This window comes from Podarcis melisellensis (genome assembly GCF_964234715.1).
Source record: "Podarcis melisellensis genome assembly, chromosome: 10".
Taxonomy (NCBI): domain Eukaryota; kingdom Metazoa; phylum Chordata; class Lepidosauria; order Squamata; family Lacertidae; genus Podarcis; species Podarcis melisellensis.
The window spans coordinates 30,925,084-30,941,723 of NC_138542.1; the positions used below are offsets into that span (position 1 = coordinate 30,925,084).

Below are 16,640 nucleotides of genomic sequence, written 5' to 3' on the forward strand. Positions count from 1 at the left end.
TAGAACTCCCTGCCTTGAAAGCACACTTTCCTCTATTACTGATGGCCTATCATTGCAGGTGTTAATAGCTCTCATTTTGGAACATCTTGGGGCAGTAGAAAACACTTTTGGACCTCTTTGTATTGGATTTTGGAGGTGTTCTGTGAGAAATTGCTTCTGAAGATTGTGTGTGTGTGTGTGTGTGTGTGTGTGTGTGTGTGTGTGTAGTGATTGACTTCTTAGACTTTATGTGCTGTTTTTCTCTTTGCTGTTGCATTGTTGTTTGTTATATTGGTCTTGGATGTTGTTAGTCGCCTTGGACATTTCATGGGAAAGTTAAATAAATGTAAAATAAAGGACCGACAACCAGGAAATTAGTAGCATTCATTGCTAAGGTCCATAACATTTATCAGGTTTTTGTAGAAATGGTTTTAAGTGATTTTTTTATTTTAAAAATGCTTATTTGCAAGTAGATATGATCATGCCATGCTGCTGTATTATTCTAGAAATACTTATTTATAATAAAGACAACTTAGGGTTCCCACTGGAAGTAAGGGGTGGAATATAAGGACAAGGAAACAAAGAATGAAACAAGAGTGTTTTTAGACAGCCAGCTCTTTGTGCCCTCCACTGAGCAACAAACAATCAAATGAAAGCGAGCAACAAACAGTAACACACCATTCGCAGGATGCAGGGTAGACATGAGCATCCTTTTTCAAAGCTATATTTGTATTGATTTTTCAATGTTTATCCCAGCAACAACATATTTGCCTTGCAGCAGGGTAGACATGTGTTCTTAAACATCAGCAGAGACCATTCAAATCATGTATCGGGTCTCCCGTAAAAGACAAAAATCACCACAAGGTTAAGTACACCTGTCCAAAATGATTAATGGCTTTCAGTAAGAAGTCTGGCTGAAAGGTCTTTGCTAACATGTGGAAGGAATGGATACCATCTTTTTCTGAAAATATGACTAGGTAAGACCATTGGCCACACATATTTGCTGCATTAATTTGCCCATCAAAGCCAGTTTCCATAGTCTTTGGCACCACTGATTACGGGCAGGCAGCCGGGTTGCTTCCCAACTGCTAGCTATTTCCGGAAGGAGGAGTCTGAACCTGCAAGGCTTTGAGGCAGGCGGGACAAAGGGAGCTTCTCTTTAAAAAATATAGCTACTTCTACCTAGTCTGCTGTTCAGCACCCTTTGAGGGTTTTTTCCTCCCTGTAAAATTTTTAGGTGAGAAGCCATGATATAATCATAAATAAATGAGCAGTTCTGCAGGGCATATGCTCATTGTGTAATTAACAGGGGTGGATGAAGGAACAAAGTGAACCCGAAGCAAAATTTGTACTAGAGCCACACCTCATTGATGTTTTGCTGCATAAGCCTGTAATAAAGACATGTGTTTATTGCACATCTGTGCAGTTCAAAGTATGTTACACAACATATATCATTTTCAAATCACAAAGATGACAAGATGTGTTGTTATAGTACAAACTGTACCTTTTGGGGAAGTCCGGAGACAAACAATTTAATATAATCCCCAGAAAGTATTTTAGCGTCACAGTTACCAAATCACTGTCATATATGTGAATCTGCTTTGCAACGGACTTATTTGTACATGAGTGCAAGTTATTTATTTCATTTAAGTGAATATAAGAGAAAGAAATATATTTGCAGTCTTGAATGGTCCCTGAATTCTGAATGTTTGGATTCCCAGGAAGCATGGATTCCTTGGAAGAAGTTTAGGAACTATTAATTGCATCAGAGTGTTCCAGCATCTTCGCGTAACATTGTCACAGACTCCCACTGGATATGAACAGGAAGTGCTAGAGCCAAAGGACTCCCAGTGGGGACTTGTAATCACCCCACTCGCTATACAAATCTCTCATGTTCATAATGTACACAACTCCAGCCCATTCTCCTCTCCCCATAGTTTTTAATCTGACTTAGATTGCAATTTGGGAGATGAAGATGATGATGATAAGTCCTCTAATACTACTCTTAATTACTAGTCCCAATACAAATCAAGTCCAAGTGGGTTTGCTCATCATCACTAGATGTTACAATATTTACAGACTAAAAGCAGTTCTGAAATGAAATACCACACCAATGAGAAATGTTGGGTCAGCCATTGTTAGGACAAAATGGTCTCTGCAGTCCTGCACTCACAGGCCTGCAGTTTTGCTAATCCTTTCTGGTGAACAACAACAATTTAGGGCTTGTATAAACCAGAATACAGTCATACCTCGGGTTACAGATGCTTCAGGTTGCGTGTTTTCGAGTTGCGCACCGCGCCAAACCCGGAAGTACCGGAACAGGTTACTTCAGGGTCTCGGTGCTCACGCATGCTCAGAAGCGCTAAATCGTGCTTTGCGCATGCGCAGAAGCACCGAATCGCCACCTGCATGTGTGCAGACGTGGTGCTGCGGGTTGCAAATGTGCCTCCTGCACAGATCACGTTCACAATCTGAGTGTCCACTGTAATGCAGATTTTCCAAAGGCACCCAGACCACACACCCTGCCCTCTACTATCATTTCAGGAGACCACCTGATCTCTCTTTGGTAGCCTTACATGACACTAGAAGGTCTGGCTGAATCCCCGAATAAAAACTATCCTCTTAGGAGATTTGCAACAATTTTGTTGCAGAACCACAAATGTTGTCAACCTAGGTTGAATATATGTTCTGCAAGCCTAATAAATCTCACTGATTGCAGCGGAACTTGCTTTTAGGTAATTTTGCATCAAACCAAAGTCTTAATGCTTCTGGGACTCAGCTACACCTACACCTACCTGCAAATAAAAGGTTTTAAGTGTGTTTTAAGTGCAATATACAACGTGACACTAGATGGTGAGCCTTATGGAAAATTCAATGTGTGTGTGTTTTTTAATGCTTTTTTAAAAAGCATTTTCAGAACAGTTTTTATATGTGTGTAGATTCCACCCTGGGTGTATTTAAACACACACTCTCTCTCTCCCCCCTCTCTGTTGCATTCCTGTGCAGAGGCAAGAACAGATACGCCCCTTGAATTTCAGTAGGCCTTCTGTGCATGTAACGGCGAGCAAGTTCACAATTCTAGTTGGGATGCTTTTATCTCCTAGCAGCAAGCAGAATAAACACTGCTAAGTAGTAATCATTTATACAACCAAAAACAATAGTAAAATTTCTATCCCACCCCATGAGTCATATCACAATGTACATTTTAACAATTGTCTGAACAAGTCTCATGCCTATAATACTTTTCTTCCCTAAAGTTCAGGCTATCCTCTGATAGAGACAGGCTATTGCCATTAGCGGAATTTATTTATTTCGTTGGGTTCATTTCCCACCCTAGGCCATGAACTACCCCAGCGTCAGTCACAGCACAGCAAATACATCAAAACAATCAGTAAACTCTTTGAAAACACAAGATCAAAATCGGTAAAGAACAATTACTCAACTGTCATATTATGTTACATAGATTAATGCTGTCAGTTCAAAAAGCCTGGTATGGGATAAAGTGGTATCGGGAACTAGCCAAAATTGGAGCCAGCCCAACCTATGCCTCCTGATATTTTGGTACAAAAGTAGAACATAAATATTTTGGGGAACAATATATTTGTCAATATAGCAGTTTTTAAATTAAAAGTGAAGCCACGTTTCGGGTTTGTATTTTTAAAAAAGGATTTCAAATAGAAAGGAGAATAGAAAGTTCATTTTGAGATTTCAAATTCTGTGAATTGGACATGACACCCTTTTTCCTGTTTCCACAGCTAACCACTACTGCTAAATTGGTGATTCTATGCCTTTTGCCACTTATCTAAATAGTCACCTACAGGCAACTCCCCATTTATGTGGGGGTTACATTCTGAGGCACCATGCACATCCGTGAAATTGCACCCCATTGGAAAAGCCTGCAAACACCCCGTTCCACCTCTTTTTGTGATTTTTGGGGTCACTTCTGGGTTTGGCACGATGTGTGCGTGTGAAGTCAGACACATATTGAATGTGCATAAATGGGAGGTTGCCTGTATTTTAAATTACCCAGTGACAATGTGACGACATCTTTGTGTAGCGATAGTGAAACACGTCTCTAAATGGCACTAACATTTCGGAACAGGGGGATGAAAGAGGGTTGAAAATCAACCTGATTTGAGGGAGTAGTGAAAAGCCTCCACTTCAGTGGTAGCCTCAAATTTGTTTGCTACCCAGGGTTTCTGGAGAAAAGTACTATAAGGATGGCCTGGGTGAAACATCTGTTCCATTTTATAATGCATCTTAGTTTGAACATAGCATCAAATCCAGAGATGTTCTAGGTCACTGCTCCCAAACTTGTAGCTCATCTTGCCCACAAACTCTTCTGGCTTAATGTGTACCAGATTCACAGGAGAGGTGTATTAAAGTATTAACTTTTCAGAGTTCTCAAGGAAGTAGGCTAGCAGTGAGGGACAGGAGAGAATTTTGATTTTGTTTGTCCTTTATTGAGAAACTTCTCAGTTTGCACTTCTTGAGCCAGCATACCAAAACACATCTATCCTCCTGAATTTGCACTTTGTGATGTGGTTCAAGTACCAATGTGCACAAGAATAGATATGTCCATCACAGGAAGTGCATTTAATGAGAAACTACCTAGGTTTGCACTTCTTGAACCAACATGGGAGACCAAAACACAGTTTTCCTCTTAAGTCATACTTATCTGAATTTTGTTCTTGTACCAAACAATGTTTATAAAACTTTAATTATTTGGGGAATGTGTGTTATTAGTGAAAATAACATACAAATATCCAATGTAATAATAATTGTTGTTGTTGTTTAGTCATTTAGTCGTGTCTGAATCTTCGTGACCCCATGGACCAGAGCACACCAGGCAATCCTGTCTTCCATGTAATAATAGTAGTAATAATAATAATAATTCCCCGGCCATCTGACTGGGTTTCTCTAGCCACTCTGGGCAGCTTACAGAATATATAAAACATAATAATTAGGGGAAACGGCTTGTGAAAATATATTTTTGAAGTGGGTTTTGCAACACTAATCAAAATACTAATCAAAACAAAAAATATGTTGGTTTGGTGAAATTTCCACTGATGAATACTCGTAAGGATTGTTAAAAGTAAATTGCAAATTTCTGCAAAAATGTGGAGACCTTAAGGTTGGAAAAATGAGATACTGAAACTGATTCATCCCTACTAGTGGCTAACCCCACCAGGTGGGAAACATAATCCTTAAAAGTTTCTCCCAAAAACCTGTGTTCATTCTGCTCTGTCTTTGAGGTCCCTCTCCACACCAGGATTTCACACTACTTCTTAGTCTCATTTTAAGCCCATTTTGCTTCTTTTTACTCATTTGGGAAGATTCCAGGAAACTCAGGTTGCTTGCTTGGGAACAAGCCGAAACTTAAACCAGGCAAGATGGAGTTGCTTTGGGTGGGCAAGTCACTGAATTTAGAAGGTGATGTTCAACCAGTTCTGGATGAGATTGCAGTCCTGCTGCTGCCTGACTTGTTATCCTAGCTCCTAGACTTGTTATCTATAGAAGCACAGGTGATCGTGATGTGTAGGAACCCCTTTTATCACCTCAGTGATACACCAGCCATGGTCCACTGCAGGTATGGTAGTTCTGGCCTTATTTATCAATTCCCTGGTTACATCTAACCTTGACATCTGCAATATGCTTTATGAGGGGCTGCCTATGGAGATGGTTTGGAAGCTTCAGTTAGTGCAAATTGCAGCTGTCCAGCTGTTTTGGAGCTTATTGCTCTGATATGGTACCAGTGGCATGAGCTAGCTGTTTGCAGGCCCCATTCAAAGTGCTAGTTATGGTCTTAACAGTTTAGGACCGAGTTAACTGAAGACTGACTGCACTCCTATGAGTTTCAGAAGCCCTGATCCTGGAACTACCAGTGGCTAAAATTGGTGGATCCAGGAGATGCCACCTTTTTGAAGGTGCCCCGCCCCCCCACTTTCTTCCTCAAGATTTGCATGAGACTCTCACTTTGACTTCCTTTAGATGAGGTGTAAAGGTCTTCATTTTTCAATCGGTTTTTGGTTGAGACAAACTGAGCTGATTGTGACATATCACATGTGATCCTGTCTTGGGAAGAAAGGACTGAAGTGGCTGAACATTGGGCTGTTGTTGTTTATCTGCTGCCTGACTGTTTTCTATTTACTGAGTTATTTTAACTGATTTGAATGATTATTTAACAAAGTTGTTTGACTGTTAAGCCGCTTTGAGAGGATCTGATTCTGAAAAGTAGCATACAAGTCATAACAATAGCAACAATAATATAAGAAACTATGCAAGGCTCCGGAGAAGCTGTGAAACTTTGCTTATCTTCCATTCCCCATCATAACACTTTCTGTGGTTGCTTCTGGAGGACATCTTGTTTTTGGAGATCCAGTCTGACCCCGCCCCAAGAATTCATACCAGACCACTCCAAGGACCACGGGCATACCTTACGTTAGATGTCAGGTCACTGTGAATACCAGAGAGAACACTTATGTTCCTGCTTCCTACTTTGGAACAGGTAATCATCAGCATCTTAAGGTTTTCCACTCTCTCATTTCCCTGATCTTCCTATCCACTCTACCCTTCGACTGTCCAAAGCCCCAACATTTTCATCTTGAGTTGACCCTGTTGCTTCTGAGGTGTCCATTACAGCCTGCTCAGTCCCAAGTGTCCTCCCAAGGGCCACTTCCCCTCAAGTCCATCCTCCCATGGGCCACATGACAGGGATGGGTGGGGCCAGAGGCAATGGATATGACTCCACTCTTTGGACACTAGTCTACATTCCACCCCTACAAAATCAGTGGTCCCTCACTATCCGCCCTCCAAACAAGTGAGGTGAATTATCACTGTCCAAGGACACCTTCTGGCCACAGAGGCATGTGAGCAGGAGGACCAGTGAGAGGTGTGGCTAGGATTAATTTTGGGGTGTCAGACTCTGGATCGCCAAATATTTTGGAAGGTTGAACAGAGAAGACTGAAGAGATACATTTGGCCTCTCAGTCTCGATGCGTTTGGAGTTTATATTTATCAGTGGAAATTGAACTTAACGAGCCACCCATTTACACACGCACATGCAAGTGTACACATGCATAACACAGAAGAATGTTTTCTGTATTCAGATAACTTGTAATAGTCCCAAGTATCAATATTGTGTTTGTGGCTTGCAGATCTCTAGCACAGATTGGCTGAGCTTATGGGATAGCTCAGAATGTTTGTTCAGGAAACTTAAGCAGTTTGCAGGCAAATTCTGTGAGGAACGGGAATGCCGTCAGCTCGGCTGAGGTTTAAAAACTTACACTGAGAAAAGATTGTAGGAGGTAAAGAAGCTCAGAGGCAAAAGGGAAGGGTGCAGAATGAGCAATGGATTTAAGAAGGAATATGGATAATAATAATAATTTTATTTTTTATATGAAGCGAGGTATGAGAATGAGGTTTGAGATGAGCGGATGAGAATACAGTGGTACCTCGGGTTACAGACGCTTCAGGTTACAGACTCAGCTAACCCAGAAATAGTACCTCAGGTTAAGAACTTTGCTTCAGGATGAGAAATCGGGCAGCGGCGCGAGGCCCCATTAGCTAAAGTGGTACCTCAGGTTAAGAACAGTTTCATGTTAAGAACAGACCTCCAGAATGAATTACGTTCTTAACCTGAGGTACCACTGTAATACAACTGAGACACTGACAATGACATGGGTAGGCAAGGGGCTGTTGGACTACAACTCCCATCATCAGTCTCACCCAGCATCACCGATGTTCAGGGATCATGATGGCTGTAATCCAGCACCAAGTTGGCCAAGGCTGGTCTAGAGTTTGAGGGCAGTTCTGCCATTTGAGGCTTGTGTCACCATAGCACTGTGAACGGCAACCAGAACGAGCCAGGAAAGGCCACGAAACCAATGGAGAGAGGTGGTAAATGAATGTTGTGTGCTGATTTTGATCCTAACTTGCCAGTTCTTTGACCAGTCGGTTCATTTCTTAAATGGAAGGGAAAAGGATCAGAAATCACCTGTCAAATAAAAGTGATCACTAATAAAAAAAAGTTATGTCAGAATATGGTCAACCAGGTATAAGAGGCTAAGCCATGGTTTGACTTGGCATTCCATGTGGACCCTGAATTGTTGCCAGTTTCTCCCAAGCAAACTATGGCCATCATACCAAGAACCACCTTGGTTCCAGGTAGGGCAGCAGGGCTGGGGGAACAGCAAAATGGATGCCATTTTTTTCCTTTGGGTACCCACAGCTTTGTTCATTCAGGCGAAGCCATTGTTTGGCTTAGTGTGATGTGTGAACCCAGGCATAGTTTGGTGTGCGTAGAGCAAGATTCTCAGAAGCAACCTTTTCTTTCTTTCTTGACCGTGTCAACTTCTTTGGTACCTCTGAATAGCAGAAAGTGGTGCATTTCCCAGGGGGGAATCTGAGTCACATTAGTAGTCATTTTGAAAAATGCCACCTAGAAAAAGCAACCCGATTAATTTATGGAGGTTTTCAGAGCAGAACCAAAAACACACTGCGGCTGGCACAGAGCAGGAACTGTTAACCCCGGTAGATAATTTGAGAAGTACTGGTCTCTGAGGCCCAGTCCGACCCCAAAAAGGCTTGTTGTATGTGCTGGGAGGGGATTTCAACAGTATTTGGTGGCCTGGCCCCAAAATGGCTACCAGTACCAACATCTGACAGGTACCAGTTGTAGTTGCTGCATTCCTGCTGGGCACCAAAACTGATCGGCTACTTCAGGAGTTACAGGGGGGGCTGCGCTTCCATCCATTGCTGCTATCTTTCTAATACTGTAATTTTTTAGGTCCAAAACCAGCCCCGACCGCCGCCCCCCCGCGTAGCTTTGCCGCCTCCTTTTCCTCATGGTGGCCTTTCCCTCCGCCGACCCCCAACGCCCTCCCATTTCCCCATTTATTTATTTTTTTAAAAACCTCACAACCCTCATCCCAGTTGCCACCGGGGGCAGGAATCTCCTATTCCCATCCCCAGCAGGCAGCTCACTCCCAGGCTCCGGCATCGTGGTGGTTGTTTGGGGGGTGGGGGGAGGAGAGAGAGAGAGACCCTTGTCGTCCAATCCCTCCGCGCTTATCCAACTATAGCTCTATTTTCAAGCCCCCCCCCCCCCCCGCAGCTCCGATCTCTCTTCCTCTCCCGGCGTGCCTGATTCAAGGCAGCCGAAAGGCGCGCTGGGTCCTCTGCGCGTCTTTGCCATGCGTCTCCTCTGGAGCTGAAACGCACCGGAGGGCTGCGGAGCCCCCGCTCGCCTACGACGAGGAGCGCGCGCGTCCCGCCCGACCGCCCACCCTTCCTGCGCTCTCGTGGCGGCGTTGCAAGCCAGCCTCGACGTCTCTCTCCCCCCCAGCCCCCCGAAAGCAAAAAAGGGAAAAAAAGGGGGGAAAGCCCCCTTCCAAAAGCTGCGTCCTCCTGCCTTTCCAAATTGCAAAAAGAGGCTGCAGCAAACACCCAACACCACCATTATTACCACCGCCGTCGTCGTCGCCACCTCCTCCTCCTCCCTTTCTCCTTTTGGCAGCACCAGGACGTCCGGTGTGGTGCTTCTGCTGCTGCTGCTGGGGGCAGCGCGCACGCGAGCTCGCCTTCGGCGCCTGCCGCTTTCTTCCGAGGTGCCTGGCCGGGCGGGCGGGCGGGCGGGCGAGCGAGCGAGCGCGGAGGCGACGAGAGCGCGGCTGCAGCCCAAGCCAGGAGCCACGATGAGCGCGCGAGGCGAAGGAGCCGGTCAGCCCTCGACTTCGGGAAGCGCCGCCGCCGCCGCTTCCCAGGAGCAACCTGCCACCTCGGAGCCCCCGAAGAGGGGTCGCGGCAGACCCAGGAAGCAACCCCAAGTTAGTAGCCTGGACGCGGAGAGCGCGCGCAAAGCCGGGTTGGCGGAGGCGGAGGGGGGGGGGGACACCGGGAGGGCACGTGCCCGGCGGCGAGGAAGCGGCGCGTGGTTGGAGATGCGACGGTGGTGGTGGTTGCTGCTGCTGTTATTGTTGTTGTGGCGGCGGGTGCATTTGCTGACTGCGGGAAAGAGGATGGGGGGGGGGGGCAGGCAGTCCCACACAGAGGAACGTGTGTGTGTGCTGGATTGTCCGTCTGTCTGTCTCTCCGGGCGCGCGCTTGTTTCTTTTTAAAAGGCGAAAACTTCCCTCGGCCTTTCTCTATTGTGTGCCCGGGAGGGTTTATATGGCTCTGGAGCGCAGAGCAGCTCGGATCCCACCAACCAGCGCTCCGAGCAGATTTTTAAACTGGAGGGGTGTGCAAGGGAAGCAGCAGGCAGGCTGGGCTCCCCGACTGCCTTTGCTACGTCTCAGTCTTTTGTGTGTGTGTGTATATAGTTGGTCTCCCAGAGGGCACTGCCGTCCCCGGTCCTCCTTATCTTGGCTATGGGGGGTTTAAAAAACGCGCCACACTCCTTCGGTGCGTATGTACAAAAGGAGACCCTCCCTGATCGCCTGCATGTCTGCGTTATCACATTCCACCCCACGCACCGGGAAACTCGGCTTGCTTTTTTTTTTTTAAGGGAGGGTGATTTTTGCTTGGGGGACCCCCCCCACAAATCTCCTCGGGCACTTTCTGGCAACCCACAATCGAGCTCGGTTTTGCTCGCCGATCATGTAAGAAAGACGCCTGGCTCTCGCTGCCTCTTTGCACAAGGCAGTGGGAACGCCAGAAATACTTTGTACTTCTCTAAGTAAACAGGCCAGTGGGGATACCGGGCTTTTTTCTCTACTACACACACGCACACAAGTCTGCGAATGCAACCAATTAAGCATTGCAGTTGTAGCTCTGCGGAGCCGGCTTGGAGAAAACGGCATCCTGGCCGGGGTTGCTGCTGCTGCTGTGCTGCTTGCAGTGTTTTCGAGATCCTCGGAAATAGCGATCGGGCAATAGGGATACGCGAAGTGCATTTAAAACTTGACTTCCGCGGGCTTTTCTCTCCCCCCCCTTTTTCTTTTTCTTTTTAAAAAAAGTTTACTTCATTCATTATCGTCAAACCACTTCCTTTCAGAGCAAATCAGATGATCAGCAAACCGATCTGAGCCCAGAAACGCCTCTGAAAGGGCGCCTCTTAGAACGAGGGTGGATGAGCACCCCCAAAGTCCTCACGCCCAGCCGCTCCTATGTTCACCCCCCTTTCTCGAGTGAAATGCAATAAAATACCTTTCGGAAGGATTGCAAGCCCCCTCCCCTTGCGTTACCTTTGTTGAGCTATCACGACGTTCCTTCCCCTTCCCAGCTCACCCACCTACCCCAGCCTTTTTTTTTTTTTCGCAAAAAGTGTGTGTGAGAGAGATTTGAGAATGGAATGTTTAGGGTTTCAGTGGATTTCACAGAAAGAGCCCCCCCCATGTGTCTCCCCTCTCCCCCCCCCCCCAGTCAGTGTTCAGCATTGTTTCTGTTGTGACTCCTTTGGAAGGATATTGTGTCACTAAATTTCCTTTCTAGCCCAAGAGTTTACCAATAGGGAGAATTCCAAGACTCCTTTAACAAACTGAATTTAATTAGTCTTACCACATCCTGTAATCCAAATGAAATGTTCAGTATTTGGAAGTGGATGTGGAGGAGATGGATATATATTTTCTTTTAGTCCATATGATTCACTGAATAAATATTTGGAATATCTGAAAACTGAAATCATATTCAGATGATGATTTTATTTACTATCAAACAGAGAAGCCATTGGGCAGCAGAGTGAAAACAATCAAGTGTTTTTATATACCTTGGAGCCCAGGCTTACCAGGACAGCACTCCACACAATATAGAACGTTAAGCTATAGAACAAGACACAACTCTCTTTGTAACTTTCAGGTTGTTTTTTTTAAACTATAATTTAGACAGACTTCAGTATTTTAAGTTCTTTCATATTGGAAATATACATCGAAATTAAACCTCTTATGTGATTGCAAATGTAAATCAAATGAGTAATTATAAATCGATTGTGAAAAGCCATGAATGGTTAGAATTGCAAACGTCATCCTTGATTATAAAGGTTGGGGAAGTTTATATAAAGAATGGAAAGAGTGTCAGAGCATACACACATTTTCATTAGTTTGTCATTCACTTCCAGTAGGCATGAACAAATGTTTTAGTAAAATGCACTCGCGTTAATGTTTTTCTGCTCTTTTTATTTTATTTCACTATTGAAACTGATTGAGTAACTGACACTGTTTGTTTTGTGCATGTTAAGTGTCCTACGTTGTGTTTCAGATCTTTATTGAGATTCTTGCCACAATAGCATGTTTTCCTGTGTTTAGGAACCAATGGGAGAGCCATCTCCTAAAAGACCAAGAGGAAGACCTAAAGGAAGCAAAAACAAGAGTCCCTCTAAAGCAGCGCAAAAGGTGAGGTTTGCTCATATTACCACCCACCTATCAGTCACTGTCCAAAGGATTTCAGTTGTGGAACATCTAATCTGCAGAGTTTGTGCCATTTTAATAATATTTCATGAAGGGATGTTGTAGGAGGAGCCAGTACATTCCGGGGCAGTTTTCCTTCCATTCTGAAATTAGCAATCCTTGGTTGCTACTTAAACATATTTAAGTTCTGCACTCTAGGGTGCTGCTGTAGAAGAAATAAAAATTGAGTGCTGAGAATTAAGTACATTTTGAATGTCTTATCACTAAAAATGCTAATTCTGCAGGCTTCTACGTTATATCCAAACTGTCTGCTGCAGCTGAGTGTTTCATTAAACGTGTGGATGGGCATGAAACCAATGATGCCTTGGTGAGAATCAGAACGTTTCTGAAAAAGTGTTAATTATCAGAAATTATTATAGGGTGTGTTCTAGGGCACTATGCTAACTTATGCCTTATGTTCTTTGCTGGATTCATTTTGGAGGCAAGTTTTTGAAAGAAAATAAAAACCATTTTTTGAACCATCATTAAAGTTTGAATATTCTCAGGAGATGGGAGACACCAACAGATTAGTTGTAATGAAGGGATGGTTTTTGAAAAGTTGGTTTTTGAAAAGACTTTCAGGTTCAGTGGAAGTGAAATAACTTTTTTATCTAACAAATGTACAAATACTGGGCTAATAATATATATTTTTTTTACCAGAAGAATACTAGTGACATTAAGAAACAGTTGTATGGAGCTTTGAAAATAAACACTGGAGTCATGTTTCTGTAGACAAGTCACCCAGCAGTTAGCACCAGCACTCTTAATTTACAAGTACAGTGGTACTTTGGGTTAGAGACTCTTCAGGCCCCATTAGCTAAAGTGGTACCTCAGGTTAAGAACAGTTTCAGGTTAAGAACGGACCTCCAGAACGAATCAAGTTCTTAACCCAAAGTACCACTGTATACTGTTGAAAACAAAGTCTTACCAAACCTGGATGTCAACTGTGGTGTATGTTCTTTAGCTGTGTAATTGTTAGAAGCTATGTGGCAGAATGCCTTTTAGAAGATTGTTGTGGGCTCCCCAGATTATAGATAATTTTTAGTATGGTGGTTTGTGCTTGTGGGAATTAGTCCCGTTATGTTTGATAGTTTTCAGGGTTATAAAATACCACAGCAAGTTATGATAAATTTTATTTTATTTAGGGACTGACTGTGGTCTTGTGTCTGTTTTATTTTAACTTTTGGATATCATTACAGAAAACCTTCCCCTTCTCTCTCTCTCTCTCTCTCTCTCTCTCTCTCTCTCTCTCTCTCTCTCTCTCTCTGCTCTTCCCCTTTTCTCTCTTTAGCAGCTGAAGTTTAAAAAGGTATATTCAGCCAGCTAAGTGGTCCATTCCATTTTGTTAAGGGTTTTGTCACCCTAGCCTCCCTGTAGCATTCTTAGTTGGCTGTCATGTAGTTTTCGAGCAGGGCTGGTTAACTTGTGGTCCTTCAGACGCTGTTTGACTCCAGCTCCCATCAGCACCAGCCAGCATAACCAGTGGCCAGGAATGATGGGAGTTGGAGTCCAATAACATCTTAAGGGCTGTAGGTTAGGTACCATATATATCCAAAAGAGATATATATCTACAACTCAGAATAAGTTCTATCATTTTGAACCTCTTAGGTTGCAATCATACACACACTTACTTGGGAGCGCAAGTCCCACTGAACACACTGGGCTTACTTCTGAGTAGATATAAGATTACATTGTAAGTGGTCAAGCAAAAATAAGTGTTAGGGATACTCTTTATAATATGCAGTTAAAATTGCGTTTACAGCAAGGAACGTTTAAACATTTATAGAGCTTAAACAACAAATAAACTTCCTACCAAAATTATTTTAATGCACACACTATTGATTTCAGTGGGACTTAAAAGGATGCTTAGGGTTGCAAGCCTATGGAGAAATAATAATCAGCCTACATTTGTAGGAACATTTTGGAATATAAAGTGAATTTTAGGCAGAATTATAGACTGCAGCAGTTTAATTTTGGAGCTGCAAAGTTTGCTAAGTTTGTGAAGACAAAAGCTGCTCGCTATTGTTCACAATAAATTTAGTCAAAGGTCAGATCATTGCTATTAGAATAATTGATTATTTTAAAGTTACCAGTCTGACTTGCCTTTAGTTTCTTCAACTGAATCATATCAACATTGCTTCATTTATGCTGGGTATAAATAATCAGTTGGGTGCCCATGGAAATGAATGGAAGTTGTCTAATATTGCAATGCGGCAGCTGGGCAACTACCATTCATTGTTACTGGGGCTATGTAAGATGTTCCAAATGGACATCTTAGTAAATAAACATTTAGTAAACTTTCATAGCAAAAATCATAGTAAAACCTGCATGCTGGTTGAACTCAAAACAAATGATCTGTGTCTGATATTTGTGTTTTATGTTCACATATGAGTTGGTTTGTTATCTATTTTTAGAAAGTCAAAACTTGGTAGGAATGCTTGCAAGGAAGTATATACTGTACAGTGGTACCTCAGGTTAAGTACTTAATTCGTTCTGGAGGTCCGTTTTGAACCTGAAACTGTTCTTAACCTGAAGCACCACTTTAGCTAATGGGGCCTCCTGCTGCTGCCGCGCCGCCAGAGCACAATTTCTGTCCTCATCTTGAAGCAAAGTTCTTAACCTGAAGCACTATTTCTGGGTTGGCGGAGTCTGTAAGCTGAAGCGTATGTAACCTGAGGTACCACTGTATTACCAATCCTATTCTAGAGATCTGTGTGCGCATTTGGATGTAAAAGTTGCCTCATTCATTCATTCCAGTGGAGGGAACAGACCCACTTTTATGGAAGATGGTTTACACAGGTGTACCTCCTGCATTGGAATGAATGGGGAAACTCCATATATGAACAGCATGGTTGTATTGCAACTTCTACACTTGTAAGAATTCCCTGGTGTTGTGTCTAAGGTTAAGGTTTACAACTCCGTGTGATGCTAGCATGCCATGCCATGCTGATCCTTCAGAGCATTTGGAATTATTGCAAAATATCTCTTCTTTAAACAAAAGCAAAAAGCTTCGGTTTTGAGGATGTCAACTCTTGGAAATCGCCGTTGTGAGGCATGCTTGTTCATTTTTTGGAAAAAAGCTTCCATATGGTTTTATTTCCATCTTTCAAAGCAGTGCTTGTTCACTGCTGAAGAGCATTTTACCCCTAAAAGATGGTTCTATATGCAGTGAAAAGTGGCTGGAATTTCTGTTGAAGAATGGGTGGCCTCTTTTTCAAAGGGAGCTAATTGAAATGTATTATGCCTACAACATGCCAGATAAACGTGCAAGGCTAGAATTCACAGAGGAGACCTAAGAAGGCACTCATGATTAATTGATCAGGTGTTCTCTTGCAAACTCTTGCACATCATAATTAAAAATGTATTACACAACTGACAGGGAATTTTTTTTTAAAAAAAGAAATGCACATAAGGAGGTAGATTGCCTTGTTATATTTCAACGACAAATACCTTTACATCTTTGTCCTGGGATGTTGATTGCTGTGTGCATTTAAAATTTCTTGGTGCATGGCTTGGTTAAAAAAAACACCACATTGCAAGACTTGTGTCTGGACTTTGAAAACTGGCCTAAAGGCATTAAAAATCCCCAAATTGAGCTTGTTAGGAGATTAGCAGTGTGGAACTTGACAATGCATACAAAATGCTGCAGGAACAGTTGAGCAGTGTCTTTCATGCCCGCTGAACAAATCTCAAGAGTGTAGGCAGGTAAAAGCAGTCATGTAAAATCCATAACTAAATGAATTCATAATCTAATAAAATTTGTAAAGTTTGAATCCATGCAGAAATTATGGTGAGAGATAACAAATCCAAAGATGAGAAGTACATTCACTGTGTTCATATATATATATTTAGAGCTGTGCCCCTCCACCCAAACAAATTCTGACGTTATTACTTGAAAACCTATTCTCTAAACATTTGGAAATGGGTAGCTTATGTTCTATAAAGGCACCCCGTAGACATATTTCTGAAAGGATATAAATATCACAGTTCCTGCTCTGCATGTAGGTTTTTTTGTTGTTCATGTTCTGGGCTTGAGCTTGATAAAAACACAGAGATAATTAACACCTACCTAAGAGGTTAGAGGTGATGCCAGATCAAGTTCATCCTAGTTTTAAAAGTATACCGTATTTTTTGCTCTATAAGACACACCAGACCACAAGACGCACCTAGTTTTTGGAGGAGGAAAACAAGAAAAAAAATATTCTGAATCTCAGAAGAGGCTGCAGGATCACTCGCCGAGGACTTGGACCAGGTCCCTAGCTTTGAGCTTGATACGGG

The 16,640-nt window shown here is 43.1% G+C and overlaps 1 protein-coding gene across 2 annotated transcripts in view; it reads left to right on the forward strand.

Annotated features, from left to right (window-relative positions):
• The first annotated feature begins 9,160 nt into the window (after positions 1-9,160).
• Positions 9,161-16,640, forward strand: part of HMGA2 (high mobility group AT-hook 2) — a 131,704-nt gene continuing 124,224 nt past the window's right edge. Inside the window, exons 1-2 of one of the 2 annotated variants that reach the window (XM_081928137.1) lie at positions 9,161-9,806; positions 12,222-12,308. In XM_081928137.1, coding sequence (XP_081784263.1) covers positions 9,675-9,806; positions 12,222-12,308 — 219 coding nt within the window. In that variant the 5' untranslated portion in view covers positions 9,161-9,674. The remainder of the gene's footprint in view (positions 9,807-12,221; positions 12,309-16,640) is intronic. The other variant, XM_081928138.1, reaches the window with a different exon arrangement.